At 37.4% G+C, this 16,675-nt stretch overlaps 1 protein-coding gene and 1 long non-coding RNA gene across 2 annotated transcripts; both read left to right on the top strand.

Moving 5' to 3' along the window:
* Nucleotides 1–21: 21 nt before the first annotated feature.
* On the top strand, nt 22–6,542 carry dcps (decapping enzyme, scavenger). The gene is made up of 6 exons (XM_038306264.1): nt 22–297; nt 1,022–1,172; nt 4,494–4,639; nt 4,715–4,828; nt 5,917–6,027; nt 6,116–6,542. Exons 1-6 carry the CDS (start codon nt 94–96, stop codon nt 6,380–6,382), a joined length of 993 nt encoding a protein of 330 aa, XP_038162192.1. The 5' UTR covers nt 22–93; the 3' UTR covers nt 6,383–6,542.
* Nucleotides 6,543–15,911: 9,369 nt separating this feature from the next.
* Nucleotides 15,912–16,470, top strand: LOC119797266. The gene is made up of 3 exons (XR_005282572.1): nt 15,912–16,008; nt 16,130–16,180; nt 16,285–16,470. It is a non-coding gene; the product is annotated as an uncharacterized LOC119797266 (long non-coding RNA).
* Nucleotides 16,471–16,675: the final 205 nt, after the last annotated feature.

Raw genomic sequence — 16,675 nt, 5'->3', positions numbered from 1 at the left:
CCGCGAGTCAAACTCTAAATGAAAACGATCAACCTTTTTTTGCGGGGTGAGCCCTGTTTTAAAATAGACGATCTTTGATCACAGCGGCTCTCGATGGCGAACGTCTCGACCAAACGTGAAATATCCAGCGCTGAGAGCGATGAGTTATCCCGGGAAGTTAAGAGGGTGAAATCGGACGACAAGAACGGAGAAGAGGAGGGAAATGAACCTGAGTGGGAGAACGTTCTGTCTGCGTTCACAACATCCAGCGTGCTGAGTGATTCAGCCCGAGAGAAGATAATGTTCGTCCATGGAAAGGTGTTTTTATCTGGGATTTCTCTGAAATTTTTGTGTTTTTCGTTTGGTTTGCTCCGGAAATTACTCAAGATCAGTTCAATGGTCGAAATAAGATTTTACCTTTCATTTTTGTTGAAAGCTGTGCGATAAAGCTGTAGGGGCATGGTGTCCACTTCCGATTTATTATTTCAAAATAATAGCCTATGTTGTCAGGATACGATAGAGTATTAGGGCCAGGATAGAGATTTTTTTATTTTTATTTTGAGAATGAAGTCGTAACATTAGGAGACAACAACCCGTTTCAGAAAGAAAGCTTGAAGCTCAGACCAGCAGATGACGACCGACCAATTCAACCAATCAGCAACCTGAGTCCACTTTGACATGCTGCCCAATTTGATGCCTGTGCTAAAAGATTTCATTATTTGTCAAACCAGAGCCAAAGTATAACTTCACATGATGATCAACATTCCTCATTTTAGGGTAGAACGTTCTTCTTGTCATAAAATACAACTTGGAGTTGTCATAAAATACAACTTGTTTCTCGTAATTTTAACTCTTTATTCTCTTAATATTAAGACTTAACATAATGTTACGACTTTATTATCATAATATTACAACTTTTTTCTAGAAATATAAAAAAAAAATCTCTATCCTGGCCCTAATACTCCGTCGTATCAGGGGTTTGTACTGATGATATCATATCTTGAGATCCAGGCAGAAACCGAAATGTTGAACATGTCTTCAGATTGCTGATAATGATGCTGTGGTGGTCCTGGAGAAGACCCCCATCAGAGAGGACTCCCTGGCTGAGCTCTTCAGGGGCTCCAAGCTCAGGCTGGAGATGAAAAATGACATCTACAGCTCCTATCGCCTCCAGGCCCCCCCTCACCTCAATGGTAAATCCACCGAAGGATGAAGTGCCTCCAATATGATAACTGTCGATAGAAATGTATCCATAGGTGTCTGACTTTATAAGTACGGGTCAATAAATTTAAGATTTCCTGTTTTCAGATATTCAGTTCGGAAGTTATGTTATAAAGTTGCAACTTTGCTAAAATAGAAGTACAAATCACGAGTTTACAAATGTCAATCTACAGCCCTGATGAGCTGTTCCACTCCTTACCAGTAGGTGGCAATAATGCACCTGAAGATTGTTCACTACAAATCTTCAAACGAGGACAGGAGAAAAACAAAACAGTCTGTTGAACGTTATACAGGTAATGCATTGTACCATCAGCTCATTTGCACATTCGCAACCAGATATAGATCCAGGTACTAAAAGTACTTATTTCTATCATTAAATAACAAAAAAAAAATAAAATAAATGACAATACATATCTTTAAAGATTGTTATATGACTATTCTGAGACATTTAATGCTTTTTTACATTTTACTTTTTTTTTTTCATTTTACTTTTTTACAGCTTGTCTGACATCATCATGGGACATGTTCAGAGTAGTCCGGCAAAATAGGATTAAACCAGGTTTATCTGCATTTTAGTTTTTTTCTTTCTTTAAATTACAAACTATATAACTTGTGCTTAACACAAAAGGAAAGCATGAAACTCAATGTCATAATATCCATATTGGGCTATTTTAAATGAGTGTCTGAACGTCTCGTGGATGAAAAAGTAGTGGACTCAAAATTTCCCAAAATGCACCTTGAAAAGTAGTGATCATTGCCACTAATCAATTTGTCCTGGAAGTACGATCCGTCCTTCACATGCACAAACAGATATACATCCGGGTCTCCATAAATAATGGTATTATGGTACTAAAATTACTTTTTTCTATCCCTAACTCACACATTGCCAAACTGTATAGACGCTGCATTGATACTGTCTCACAGAATACTGACACCTGCTGGACATTTAGAGACACTACAGGCAGCTTATTGGACAGACTAAACTGAATTGATTTGATGACCTGGAGCAATGATATCATTTAGATTATTGTAGGTTATATTGTATTATTTCATATGTATGTTTAAATTGAAAAATATTTTTAGATATATTTAGATGCAGTAAATAAATAATGTAAACATATAACGTGAAAATTTAGGGGGAAATGTGAATGAAGATGCTTGTGGACAAGGATTTTAAATAATGTTTTTAAAACAGTAAGTACATTAAAAACAGTAAATAAACTAAGAATCGATTTGAAATTAACTTCATTCAGAGAAGTTGAGTGATAATTGTGAGGAAAAGAATGACACAATGAGAATAAAAACACAATGGCTGAAACATTTCTATTCCTTTTAGGCTGCTCCAATATTCTTGATAGTTTTAATGATAAACCACAAAAGATGAAAACATTTTTTTTAGCAGATGCAACATGTTGAGATATGTTTTTAAACACAGTTTAGTGAGTCAGTCAGTTAGAAACAACTCCTGTATCGCTCACATGACTCTTGAAACAACACGTGCACCGATACAGTGTTTTGCTCTATTGGCTCCGATGCACCGATGTATTGGGATTGCTGGACCCATCACTAGCTAATACACATCCTTAAAAAATTTTTTATGACTTTTGTGAGAAAATTTTGATACGTTTAACATTTTCTTCATTAAACTGCTTCTCTGACATCATGGGACATGTTCAGAGAAGTCCGGCTAAATCTGATTAAACCATTTTTATCTGCATTTTAGTTGTTTCTTTCTTTAGATTACGCACTATATACCATAATGTTAACATGAAAGGAAAACATAAAACTCAAAAAGACTCGATACGAAAAAGTTAGCTCCCAGAAGTAGCGTAGGATCCCAGATCGGGCAGAGACGAGTGATAAAACAGAAAGGATTTTAAGGCATTTATTTTCTCAGGAAATACTTTATTAACCTTTAACACATTATATTTTAGTACATTTACTATTTTTTAGGAAAACGTAATTTAGGTATTTTTAGCTAAATAAAATCAAGGGCGACCTGGATGTATATCAGGATGCGCAAATGAGCTGATGGCGCATGCGCAAGAGGAATTGTCCTTTCCCGGATGGATCGGGTAGTGCCAACCATCCATGATCACTAGACGAGCGGATAAACCCGCAATGCTTTTCCTAGGAGAGCTCTCCTCGCAAAGCATCATGGGATTTATTGTCACAGTGACTCGCTAACACTGATATCTATTTATTCACTGGATTGCTGATAAAAAACTGAAGTCACCCACCGCCATCTTGGTACTCCCCACTCTCACAGAGTCGTGCCATGAAAATGCCTGTAATGTAATTACCATAGCAATGTAATCAATACATTTATAATACATGCACATCATCAACTTAGCACTTTTTAATAATAATACTTAAACTTTATTGATCTCACATTGGAGGAATTAACTCTCTGCATTTAACCCATCCTCTTGGGGAGCAGTGGGCTGCCATTGTGCGGCGCCTGGGGAGCAATGTGGGGTTAAAGGTCTCGCTCAGTGACCCAGAGCTGCAGTCTGTGGGAGTGGGGCTTGAACTCAGAACCTCAGGATTCCACGCTCTATGCCCTAAGCGCCAGGCTGCCACTCCCCCACGTACATGTAATATACATGTATTGATTACATTATTATAGTAATGACCTTACATTACAATAATTTTGTATGCCGCGACTCTGTGAGAGTGGGGAGTACCAAGATGGCGGCAGGTGACTTCAGTTTTTTCGTCCTATCGGCAATCCCGTGAATAAATAGAGATCAGTGTGCATAACTGTCGTTCTATGGTTCTCTTTGACATTTTCTTCCCAGCCCATGCTGCTTGATGAAGAAACTTCAGCTACATTACTGCCACCAACTGGTAAGGAGTGTAACGGCTTCATCAGCGGTTGTAGATTCGAACTTTGTTGTTTTCAATCTGTTGTCTTTCTTTTGTACTTGTAAATTCGTACTTGTATTTTTGCAAAGCTGCAGCTTTTAATTGTAACTTTTAAACTTTTATTTTTACAGATGTAACATTGGATGTTACATATTCATGTTTATTAACTTATATTTACCTATGAATAGGCAATTTTACTACATTAACATTCTTTGGTCTAAAAATAAAGTATTAGTAATATTTTTTTATTAAGTTTGACAAGCAGGTTAAATTTTCCTGCCACTTCACAATCACTTAATGAGTTGATCAGCCGCAACCTTTGGGCAAGAAGAACACCTTTCCAGGACTACGCTAATTTGTTCACTAATTTAAACGTATCATGCCCTGCTTGGTGATGATTTTTCTGGTTCTCTTTCATCGCTCAGAGATCAAGACAACAGTAGTGTGTCCTGCCACAGAGAAGCACGTGAAGAAGTACCAGCGGCAGGAGAGTTTCCTGGTGGAGGAGACGGGGGAGGACTACCGCTCCATCACTCTGCCTTACATCCAGGAGCAGAGCTTGAGTCTGCAGGTCGGTCGCCTGCAAATCACAGCATTTTCTGTTAGATGTTACAGTTTGGGGTAAACATCCATGTTTGGCTTCCAGTGGGTCTACAACATCTTGGAAAAGAAGGCAGAGGCAGACAGGATCGTTTACGATGATCCACACCCTGAGGTTGGCTTTGTCCTACTTCCTGATTTAAAGTGGGACCAAAAACAGGTGAGAGACCAGAACCTTTCCCACCAACATTCCTCTACTGTCAAAAAAATTACAAATAAAAGAAGTCATTTTACATATAGTGCCAATTCACAACACACATCATCTTAAGGCACTTTACAGTTCACCAGATCATACAGTCAAATTGTTTCAAAGTTTTCTATCTAAGGAAAACCAGTTGATTGCATCGACTCATTGACTTGAGCGCAATCCCTCATACTAAGCATGCTTGTAGAGACAGTGGAGAGGAAAAACTCCCTTTTAACAGTAAGAAACCTCCAGCAGAACCAGGCTCAGTGTGAGCGGCCATCTGCTGAGGCCGGCTGGGGTTCAAGGAGACAGAAGCAGAGATATAGGAAGAAGCAAAGACAAAAAACATAACTGTCAATCAGCTCCACAGGCGGCCCCGTCCAGGAAACACACAGCCAGGCAGACGAGCTCTGAGCCAGCTCCCATGTCAGAGGATGAAGAGAGCACATCCAGCCAGTCACAGTCAGAGAAACAGGACTACACTGGAAAACAGACAGTCTCAATCATCTGTAAACAAAGGTGTTGATGGCAGCAGCACAGCTGATATTTCTCTCTAGGATGGAGTCACAGCCAAACAGGAACAGACCAGATGAAGCTACTGTTACAAAAAACTTTAGAGAACAGCTTTACAGATTTAACTCAAAAATTCTGCAGAGTGGGAGAATTGAGATAGAATGAAGCAGAATGATGAAATAGGGGTCCCTATGTCCTCCAGAAGTCTAAGCCTATAGCAGAATAACTATAGAGATAGATCAGGATAACCTGAGCCACTCTAACTATCAGCTTTATCAAAAAGGAAAGTTTTAAGCCTAGTCTTAAAAGTAGACAGGGTGTCTGCCTCACGGACTAAAACTGGTAGTTGGTTCCACAGGAGAGGAGCCTGATAACTAAAAGATCTGCCTCCCATTCTACTTTTAGAAACTCTAGGAACCATTAGTAAATCTGCAGATAGGGAGCAAAGTGCTCTGTTAGGAACATAAGGAACAATCCTGTTTTGTATTGTTTTTTAATATGCTCTGATCAATATCTGGTGCAAGTCAATTTGATTTGTCCTCCTCCAGGTGGATGACCTCTACCTGATCGCTATAGCTCGTCAGAAAGACATCAAGAGCCTTCGAGACTTGTCCTCAGAGCATCTCCCACTGCTGCAGAACATCTTCCAGAGAGGAAAGGTATGCTGATGGTTCTTTGGCTCCCCCTAGTGGAGAATGTGGATGATTTAAAACAATCCAACACAAATGATGATGATCTGTTCTGCAGGAGGCCATCCTGCAGCGCTACGACCTTCCAGCCAGCAAGCTGAGAGTCTACCTGCACTACCAGCCTTCCTACTACCACCTTCACGTCCACTTCACCAAGCTGGGCTACGATGCGCCGGGCTGCGGCGTGGAGCGAGCCCACCTCCTCTCAGACGTCATCCAGAACCTGCAGGCTGACCCGCAGTTCTACAAAACTCGGACTCTGAGTTTCCCTCTGAGGGCAGACGACGGGCTGCTCAGCAGGTTCAAGGAGGCCGGGAGGCTCTGACGAAGACGCCGATCTTCCTTCAGGTGTCGGAGGTCCTCCTCTGCTGATGGCTCATCAGAACCGGATCTTCCTCTGATTTCTGTCATACACACTTTGTTTTAAACATCTTGTAGTTTAATGCTTTTTCATCTTAATAAATTTGACATTTTTCTAGGCTGAATTAAAGTCTTTTTTTATTGTTCTTTAATGTATTCAGCACCAAATTATAAGAAACTAGTGAGGGGGAAAATTGTATACGTAAACATCAGTCTGAAGAAAAAATGAACCATAGACATAAATCACAGGACGATATTTGAAGCTTAATTTGTTTTAAAATAAATGAAACATTAAAAAATCACCTCACCTTTATAATGATCAAAAGATCATTACTCATGTTGGTTTAAATCAGCTCTGGTAATATAAAGTTATTGTTCCAATACTGTTGCAACCAAGCAACCTGTTTTATAAATGGAAATAAATAGTCTGTTTTTTTCATGTTTATTAAAAAAAGTTAATGTTTTATATTTTTAAAGCAATTTTAATATTTTATTTTTTTCAAATTTATCTTGTTCAGATTGAAAATAAAACATCTGGAGGCGGTTTTCTTCTTGAGTGAAGAGTGAAGCTGCATTTCTATTGGTCTGATCGGACGATAGCAACATTTTATTGAGCTTTAAGATAAGAAAATGTGATCCGTAAAACAATTTGAAAAGAATGCAATTCGTAAAGCAATCTGAAAGATCAAATTTAAAAACAAAAATCTCAGTGTAAAAAATACACTTTTCAAAAATCCAACGCTATACCTTTAATGTACTAACATTAGATGTTTGAGAAACACAATCAGTTCATTTCTATGAGTTTCTGTTTGTATCAAAAATAAGCAGATGTAAAATGTCTAGATGTTGTGCTGTTGTTGCATATGTGTTGTCTGCATATGTCTATGTTGCATATGACAATGTTGCATATGACAGTGTTGTATATGTAGATGCTGTGTATCTCTATGTTGTATATGTCTATGTTGCATATGTAGACGTTGCATATGACAACGTTGTTTATTTAGATGCTGTGTATGTCTATGTTGCATATGTAGACGTTGCATATGTAGATGTTGACAGTAGGGGGCGTAATAGGCCAATGGACGCTAACTTTGTGGTTTTATGAAAGCCATTTATAACTGATAATACATATATTTGAAGGACATTTAAAATTATCAAAATGCCACCCATAATTCATAAAAAGGGGTAACTCAAATAATAGGTGAATAATGCATTTTGATGTTTAAAGTTATCAAAATATCACCCTTTTTTATTCAGAGGCTCTCGGGTATGGCCTCTTAGGCCCCCTAGTGGCAGAAAAATTGTTCGGTTGGTTGAGCTGCGATTGAAAATCCCGGTCTTCCAGACACTAGATACCATATAAAGCACTTTGAATTATGCCGATGCGAGCACACATTTATTCACAGGACAGATGCAGGGTCCCTTGGGGTTATTTTAAAGTTTTAAGCCTATAAATTAACGTATCCCCCCCGTCGCTATTTCAACCTACGCCTCCTCCTTCCTCCTTTGCTGTCCTAATTAATGCCTGAAGTAAATACGAGATTCACCGAAATCTAAACATTTCGAAGCTATTGAAAATGAAAAGACAATATTTCAGTAATTTCTAATAAACAAAAAAAAATCTACTTCCACTTTTTGTAATGGCGAGGGGAACAGGCATCACAGACCAACGATAAGGACCAACAGCTAAGAGCAAAGGCATTAACCAATGCAGCATTTAAATATGCAGCATCTACATATGCAGCATAGACATATGCAGAATCTACATATGCAACACATACATGTACAACCTAGATATTATGCAGATAACACATACTCAACAACAGCACAACATCTAGACATTTTACATCTGCTTATTATTGATACAAACCGAACCTCATACAATTTTTCGGCCACTAGGGAGCGTAAGAGGCCATACCCCAGAGCCTCTGAATAAAACAGGGTGGCATTTTGATAACTTTAAACATCAAAATGCATTATTATTGAGGCCTATTATTTGAGTTAACCCTTTTTATTAATTATGGGTGGCATTTTGATCATTTTAAATGTCCTGGAAAGATATGTAGCCTATTATCAGTTATAAATGGCTTTCATAAAACCACCAAGTTAGCGTCCATTGGCCTATTACGCCCCATAGTGTCAACATGTACATATGCAACATAGACATACACAGCATCTACATATACAACATTGTCATATACAACATTTTCATATGCAACATAGACATATGCAGACAACACATATGCAACTACAGCACAACAACTAGACATTTTACATCTGCTTATTTTTGATACAAATGGAACCTCATACATTTCCTCTTGTGATTTGATGAATATTCATTAAACTATAAAATCCAATAAAATGTTCTGCTACATTTACTGGAGAAACATGACATGGTTTGACAATAAAAGGTTTGCAGTTACCTTGTATGTAAAAAATATGATAATTATGCATTTTTCCTCCAGAAATTGCAAAAACCTAATTCCTTGCTGCCAAGTTTTTATTCTATCGAATCTTTGGTGATGCAGGATCAGTGGATTCATGGGAAAGTGTCATTTTTTCTTGTCAAAGTATTTGGTGGTTCATGTTTTATAACTAAAAAGAGGGGTTTTAGATTTCTCTCAGTCTGCATCCTCTATTAGTGCTTCCTAAATAGATCTGCTATAGAGTGTAAACATTTGGTCAATGAACTCGTTCATAAATGGAATTGCTAAACAAATATCAAAAAGTAATGCAAACCAAGAATAAAACTTTGAAAAACTAATTAGGAAAAAGTTTTGAGAGTAACTTTGCTGTTTTCTCCGATTTTTTTATGATTTATTTTTTTCACAGCTGGGATACATGCCAAATTCGCAAATGTCAACATTTTTAGGATGGAACAGCTGGGCACCGTGACGATAGTTTTTTAAAACACAAATATTCTGTGGTTTTACTGCAAGAACTTAATTGTACCTGAGTGCAGATCGCTTCTAGATCGATATCGTTGGTATAAATCCCCAGAAAGTCTCACCGTGGTCTGAGTTTTTGTGACAACTGAGGCCTTTAAACTCGATCAGCAACATGGAGACCCCTGCTCTTGTCCCTGGAAAGCAATGTGATGTTTAAAGTATATGAAAAAGAAACAGGAATGCAAATTCAGAGTTAAATTTTAGGGAACCAAACGTTGCAGCAGAGTTATCTTATATTAAAGGTAGCATATAGTGGAGGATTTTATTTTCCGGGTGGATCATAAAGTAAGCGGTTCTCCTAATTGTTAATCATTCTGGTAAAAAGGTTTAAGTTCAGCCGTCCTGCGTGCTCGATCCCGTTTCTAATTATTTTCAGTCTAACATAGTGGAAAAATTGCAAATCTTCTTTTGGAAAGTGAGCTTGTACGAGGGATGCAAACTTTTAAACACAGCGTGCACGAGGAGAAATGGGATTGTGCACGCTCTCGCACATGTTTAATAGGTGTTCCCCCTTGGGTTCAGGATTGTGCATGTGCAGATCGCTCCTAGATAAACATCGTTGGTATAAATCCCCAGAACGTCTCACCGTGATTTGAGGTTTTGACAACTGAGGCCTTTAAACTCGGTCAGCAACATGGAGACACCTGCTCTGGTGTCTGGAAAGTGATGTTCAAGGTATAAAAGAAACAGGAATGCAAATTTAGTTAAATTTTAGGGAACCAAACGTTGTAGAGGTGTTATATTAATATACTAACATTAGACGCGTTTGAGTAACACATTGATGATGATGTTATTTGATTAACGTTCATTAAATTGTAAAATCCAAAAAACTTGTTTAACTACATTTAATGGGAAAACATTAAATGAGTTGACAATTAAAGGTTTGTAGTTACCTTTATGTAAAAAAAAAATTATTATTATTTTTTTATTATTTTTCCTCCAAAAATTGCAAAATCTAATTCCATGGTGCCAAGTTTTTATTCTATCGAATCTCTTGTGATGCAGGATCAGTGGATTCATGGGAAAGTGTAATTTTTTCTTGTTAAAGTATTGGCTGGTTCATGTTTTATAACTAAAAAGAGGGTTTTAGATTTCTCTCAGTCTGCATTCTCTTCCATTGCTTCCTAAATAGATCTGCTAGAGTGTAAACATTTTTCCAATGAACTTGTTCATAAATGGAAATGCTAAACAAATATAAAAAAGAAATGCAAACCAAGAATAAAACTTTGAAAAGCTAATTAAGAGAGTAACTTTGCTGTTTTCTCCTATTTTTGTATGATTTATTTTTTCAAAATTTATATTTTCACCCATTTTTTCGAAATTGTTTTTAAACAGATTTAAATTTTACAATTTCTCTTTTTCAGCTATACGTTAATCAATTGCATTGTTCTCTAATCACATGTCCCAAACCCCATTCATTTCACTCCAAGCCCAATACTACAGCTTTGAGAACCTGGAATCACAGCTGGGATAAATGCCAAATTCTCAAATGTAAACATTTTTAGGATGGACAGCTGGGCATCATGACGATGGTTTTTTTAAACAGAAATATGTTGTGGTTTGATTGTCAGAACTTCATTTTACCTGAGTGCAGATCGCATCTAGATCGTTGGTATAAATCTTCAGAAAGTCTCACCGTGGTCTGAGTTTTTGTGACAACTGAGGCCTTTAAACTCGATCAGCAACATGGAGACCCCTGCTCTTCTCTCTGGAAAGCAAGGTGATGTTTAAAGTATATGAAAAAGAAACAGGAATGCAAATTCTGAGTTAAATTAGGGAACCAAACGTTGCAGCAGAGTTATCTTATATTAAAGGTATGGTGGAGGATTTTATTTTCCGGGTGGATCATTAAAGTAAGCGGTTCTCCTAATTGTTGATCATTCTGGTAAAAAGGTTTAAGTTGGGCCGTCCTGCGTGCTCGATCCCATTTCTAATTATTTTCAGTCTAACATAGTGGAAAAATTGCATATCTTCTTTTGGTAAGTGAGCTTGTACGAGGGATGCAAACTTTTAAACACAGCGTGCACGAGGAGAAATGGGCTCCTGCACGCTCTTTTTAAAAGTTTGCATCCCTCATACAAGCTCACTTTCCAAAAGAAGATTTGCAATTTTTCCACTATGTTTAATAGGTGTTCCCCCTTGGGTTCAGGATTGTGCATGTGCAGATCGCTCCTAGATAAACATCGTTGGTATAAATCCCCAGAAAGTCTCACCGTGATTTGAGGTTTTGACAACTGATGCCTTTAAACTCGGTCAGCAACATGGAGACACCTGCTCTGGTGTCTGGAAAGTGATGTTCAAGGTATAAAAGAAACAGGAATGCAAATTTAGTTAAATTTTAGGGAACCAAACGTTGTAGAGGTGTTTTATTAATATACTAACATTAGACGCGTTTGAGTAACACATTGATGATCCTGTTATTTGATGAACGTTCATTAAATTGTAAAATCCAAAAAACTTGTTTAACTACATTTAATGGGAAAACATTAAATGAGTTGACAATTAAAGGTTTGTGGTTACCTTTATGTAAAAAATTTTTATTATTATTATTTTTTTTTTCCTCCAAAAATTGCAAAATCTAATTCCATGGTGCCAAGTTTTTATTCTATCGAATCTCTTGTGATGCAGGATCAGTGGATTCATGGGAAAGTGTCATTTTTTCTTGTCAAAGTATTTGGTGGTTCATGTTTTATAACTAAAAAGAGGGGTTTTAGATTTCTCTCAGTCTGCATCCTCTATTAGTGCTTCCTAAATAGATCTGCTATAGAGTGTAAACATTTGTCCAATGAACTTGTTCATAAATTGAAATGCTAAACAAATATCAAAAAGAAATGCAAACCAAGAATAAAACTTTGAAAAGCTAATTAAGAAAAGGTTTTGAGAGTAACTTTGCTGTTTTCTCCTATTTTTGTATGATTTATTTTTTCAAAATTTATATTTTCACCCATTTTTTTTTTAATTGTTTTTAAACAGATTTAAATTTTACAATTTGTCCTTTTCAGCTATACGTTAATCAATTGCATTCTTCTCTAATCACATGTCACAAACCCCATTCATTTCACTCCAAGCCCAATAGCCTACTACAGCTTTGAGAATTTGGCAGCTACCTGGAATCACAGCTGGGATAAATGCCAAATTCTCAAATGTAAACATTTTTAGGATGGACAGCTGGGCACCATGACGATGGTTTTTTTAAACAGAAATATGTTGTGGTTTGATTGTCAGAACTTCATTTTACCTGAGTGCAGATCGCATCTAGATCGATATCGTTTGTATAAATCTTCAGAAAATCTCACCGTGATTTGAGTTTTTTTGACAACTGAGGACTTTAAACTCGTTCAGCAACATGGAGACCCCTGCTCTTCTCTCTGGAAAACAAGGTGATGTTTAAAGTATATAAAAAATAACAAGAGTTAAATTCTAGGGAACCAAATGTTGCAGAAATGTTATCTTATATTAAATGTATAGTGGAGGATTTTCTTTTTCAAGGTGGATCATCAAAGTTAGTGGTCCTCCTAATTGTTGATAATTCTGGTGATATGTTTAAGTTGGGCCGTCCTGCGTGCTCGACCCCATTTCCAATTATTTTCAGTCTAACATAGTAGAAAAATTGCATATCTTCTTTTGGAAAGTGAGCTTGTATGAGGGATGCAAACTTTTAAACACAGCATGCACGAGGAGAAATGGGCTAGGCACGCTCTCGCATGTGTTTAATAGCTGTTCCCCTTTGCGTTCAGGGTTGTGCATGTGCATTTGTTTTTTTAAGTGTAGAGGGCAGGTCTTTTCAAAAATATGCAAAAATCCACAGCTATACCTTTAATGTAGTAACATTAGATGTGTTTGAGAAACACAATCAGTTAGTTTCCTCTTGTGATTTGATGAACGTTCATTAAATTATAAAATCCAATAAAATGTTCTGCTACATTTACTGGAGAAACATGACATGGTTTGACAATAAAAGGTTTGCAGTCACCTTGTATGTAAAAAATATGATAATTATGCATTTTCCTCCAGAAATTGCAAAAACCTAATTCTTTGCTGCCAAGTTTTTATTCTATTGAATCTTTGGTGATGCAGGATCAGTGGATTCATGGGAAAGTGTCATTTTTTCTTGTCAAAGTATTTGGTGGTTCATGTTTTACAACTAAAAAGAGGGGTTTTAGATTTCTCTCAGTCTGCATCCTCTATTAGTGCTTCCTAAATAGATCTGCTATAGAGTGTAAACATTTGGTCAATGAACTCGTTCATAAATGGAATTGCTAAACAAATATCAAAAAGTAATGCAAACCAAGAATAAAACTTTGAAAAACTAATTTAGAAAAAGTTTTGAGAGTAACTTTGCTGTTTTCTCCGATTTTTTTATGATTTATTTTTTTCACAGCTGGGATACATGCCAAATTCTCAAATGTCAACATTTTTAGGATGGAACAGCTGGGCACCCTGACGATAGATTTTTAAAACACAAATATTCTGTGGTTTTACTGCAAGAACTTAATTGTACCTGAGTGCAAATCGTTTCTAGATCGACATTGTTGGTATAAATCCCCAGAAAGTCTCACCGTGATCTGAGTTTTTGTGACAACTGAGGCCTTTAAACTCAATCAGCAACATGGAGACCCCTGCTCTTGTCCCTGGAAAGCAAGGTGATGTTCAAGGTATATGAAAAAGAAACAGGAATGCAAATTCAGAGTTAAATTTTAGGGAACCAAACTTTGCAGAGGTGTTATATTAATATACTAACATTAGACGTGTTTGAGTAACACATTGATGATGATGTTATTTGATGAACTTTCATTAAATTGTAAAATCCAAAAAACTTGTTTAACTACATTTAATGGAAAAACATTAAATCAGTTGACAATTAAAGGTTTCTAGTTACCTTTATGTAAAAAATTTATTATTTATTTAGATTATTTTTTCCTCCAAAAATTGCTAAATCTAATTCCTTGGTGCCAAGATTTATTCTATCGAATCTTTGGTGATGCAGGATCAGTGGATTCATGGGAAAGTGTCATTTTTTCTTGTCAAAGTATTTGGTGGTTCATGTTTTCTAACTAAAAAGAGGGTTTTAGATTTCTCTCAGTCTGCATCCTCTTCCATTGCTTCCTAAATAGATCTGCTATAGAGTGTAAACATTTGTCCAATGAACTCTTTCAGATAACCAGAGCGTCTCTGTTGGACCCAGCAGCCGTCTGGATGAACCAAGCTGCAGAAAAAGAAAGGCGGAGGCTGTCACAGAGTTGGACAACAAGAAGTTATTCAAACAGAGTTGCAGCAACTTCAGCCGCCTCACCGCTGGACAAGATCAGTCTGTGTCCGTAGAGTTTGTGAGAGAGTACCAAAAGGTACCAAAATAAATACCAAAAGTACCAAAATACATATATATATATACAGAAGAGCTATATGTGTATATATTTTATCTCTTTTTTATATTTATCTTTATTATCTTGTTTTGTTGGATGTGTGCATAGATATATAAAACTGTAACTGGAGCGTGTAACAAAAGTAATTTCCCTCTGGGATTATTAAAGTATTTCTGATTCTGATTGTGAAAAGGGAAAGAGCAATTCTACTGGACGGGCACCAGCCAGCATAATAGAGATAAGCAGCCCCAGTATCAGCCTCAGGGAGCCAGAGGAAGAGCTGGAACCCATTAGGGAGAGGAAGAGAAAGGCCGATGTCCCTGAAGAGTCCTCTAAGAAGAGGCAGAGAGTCTCTGAGGCAGAGCAAGGCACCAGCAGCTCGGTTTCTGACAAATGTGAGCCCAACACTGAAATAAATGCACCTCAGCAACTCCTGAAGTGGGAACACAAACATCCTTCCCTTTTCTGCTTAGGCTAAAGACAAGCTATTTTACTCCTTCTCAGTTTTAGTGTTAAGAGAGGAAATGTTATAACTTCTATGTTTAAAGGTTTAATTCAAAGCCAGACAGCTTTTAATAGCAAAGCTAGAGCTAACAGTAATAACCCCCTTAATCAACCATTGGCAGTGTAAAGTAGGATGGTGGCAGTGTCATGCTGTGGGACTGTTCCTCTTTAGCAGGCACAGGGAAGCTGGTCAGAGGGCGTAGATTTATATCAAATTCTGAAAACCATGCATCAATTTTTTTTTACCTCACAGTTACTTGATGTGCAACTCTGACATCAGTTCCCATAAAACTCATTGGTTTGTGATTAGAGAGTAAATGAAGGTGAAAAGTTACAGAAGAGGGAAAAGTTTCGCTTGATCCAGTATTAATGAACCATTTATGGGAAAATGATCTTCATATGAATAAAGAACTTGATTCTGAATCATTGACAGCCTCTGAATATTTCTAATGCTCAAATAAGAGAATAATTGCTGCTATAATCAGGTTAAAATAACAGAGTTCCTGCACAAATGGTTCAAATGGTCAAAGTTAAATTCAACTCAGTTTAAGAACTTGAAAAGTTTTCAATATTTATGAAAGTATTTGTAATTCAATCAGGTCGTCAGCATAGATATCAGTCAATAATCTGACAGTATTCACAGCTTTATTCTAATCAGCTGATTTCTCTGTTCACTCTTAGCTGAGTTTGAGAGAAAATATAAGCAGCTTGAACTGATTGGCAGAGGGGGCTTCGGATCCGTCTACGCTGGCCTTCGCCTGGAGGATTCATTACCGGTTGGTATTATATTGTGTTCTTGGCCTTCTGTCTGTCTTTGACTCAAATCTAAGCAGCATCCTGAAAGCATCACTGCCCATGTCTGCAGAAAGGATAAACACTTGTGCTTGTGTCCAACAGGTGGCCATCAAGTACGTCGACATGAAGATAGGTCAAATCAGACAGAGTGAAGTGAGTGAACTGGTTTAGAAGCAGCCGGCCTCCCAGTCATCTTAGTAGACAGTATTTCTCCTTTGCTGTTAGTCACACAATCAGGTCATTGTGGTTTTTTTAAGGTGGACGGTGTTCCCCTGGAGGTGGCCCTCATGCAGAAGGCCGGAGGTGAGCCAAATGCAGTGGGGGTGTTTGCTGCCGTCACCCTCCTGGAGTGGTTCCACGTGGATCAGGACCTGGTCATTGTGATGGAAAGGCCACCAGCATCCATGGATCTTGTGGAATACGTGAACTGGAGTGGAGGTCGCCTGGAGGAAGACATGGCCAGGGTAGGGAGGCTGGAGGTTGGATGTTTTTGCTACGTCTGCATTCGCTGGCAGACTAAGAGCTTTTCTGCTTTTTCCATTTAACAGCTGCAGCAACAACTTTGATGATGGTTTATCTTTAATAAACCATCATTTCTTAAATAAATGTGTAACATAATAAAAAGGACCCACTAATAATAACTAAATG

Source organism: Cyprinodon tularosa, unplaced genomic scaffold (assembly GCF_016077235.1).
Source record: "Cyprinodon tularosa strain WSP-4 unplaced genomic scaffold, ASM1607723v1 ctg578, whole genome shotgun sequence".
In the NCBI taxonomy this organism is placed as follows: Eukaryota; Metazoa; Chordata; class Actinopteri; order Cyprinodontiformes; family Cyprinodontidae; genus Cyprinodon; species Cyprinodon tularosa.
This window is presented reverse-complemented; position numbering and strand designations above follow the sequence as displayed.

Bases quoted from the DNA above. Each gene is read 5' to 3' on its own strand.
- dcps (XM_038306264.1), top strand. From the start codon at position 94: ATGGCGAACGTCTCGACCAAACGTGAAATATCCAGCGCTGAGAGCGAT. The intron at 298-1,021 runs GTGTTTTTATCT...ACATGTCTTCAG, and splicing joins TAATGTTCGTCCATGGAAAG to ATTGCTGATAATGATGCTGT. The intron at 4,829-5,916 runs GTGAGAGACCAG...GTCCTCCTCCAG, and splicing joins TAAAGTGGGACCAAAAACAG to GTGGATGACCTCTACCTGAT.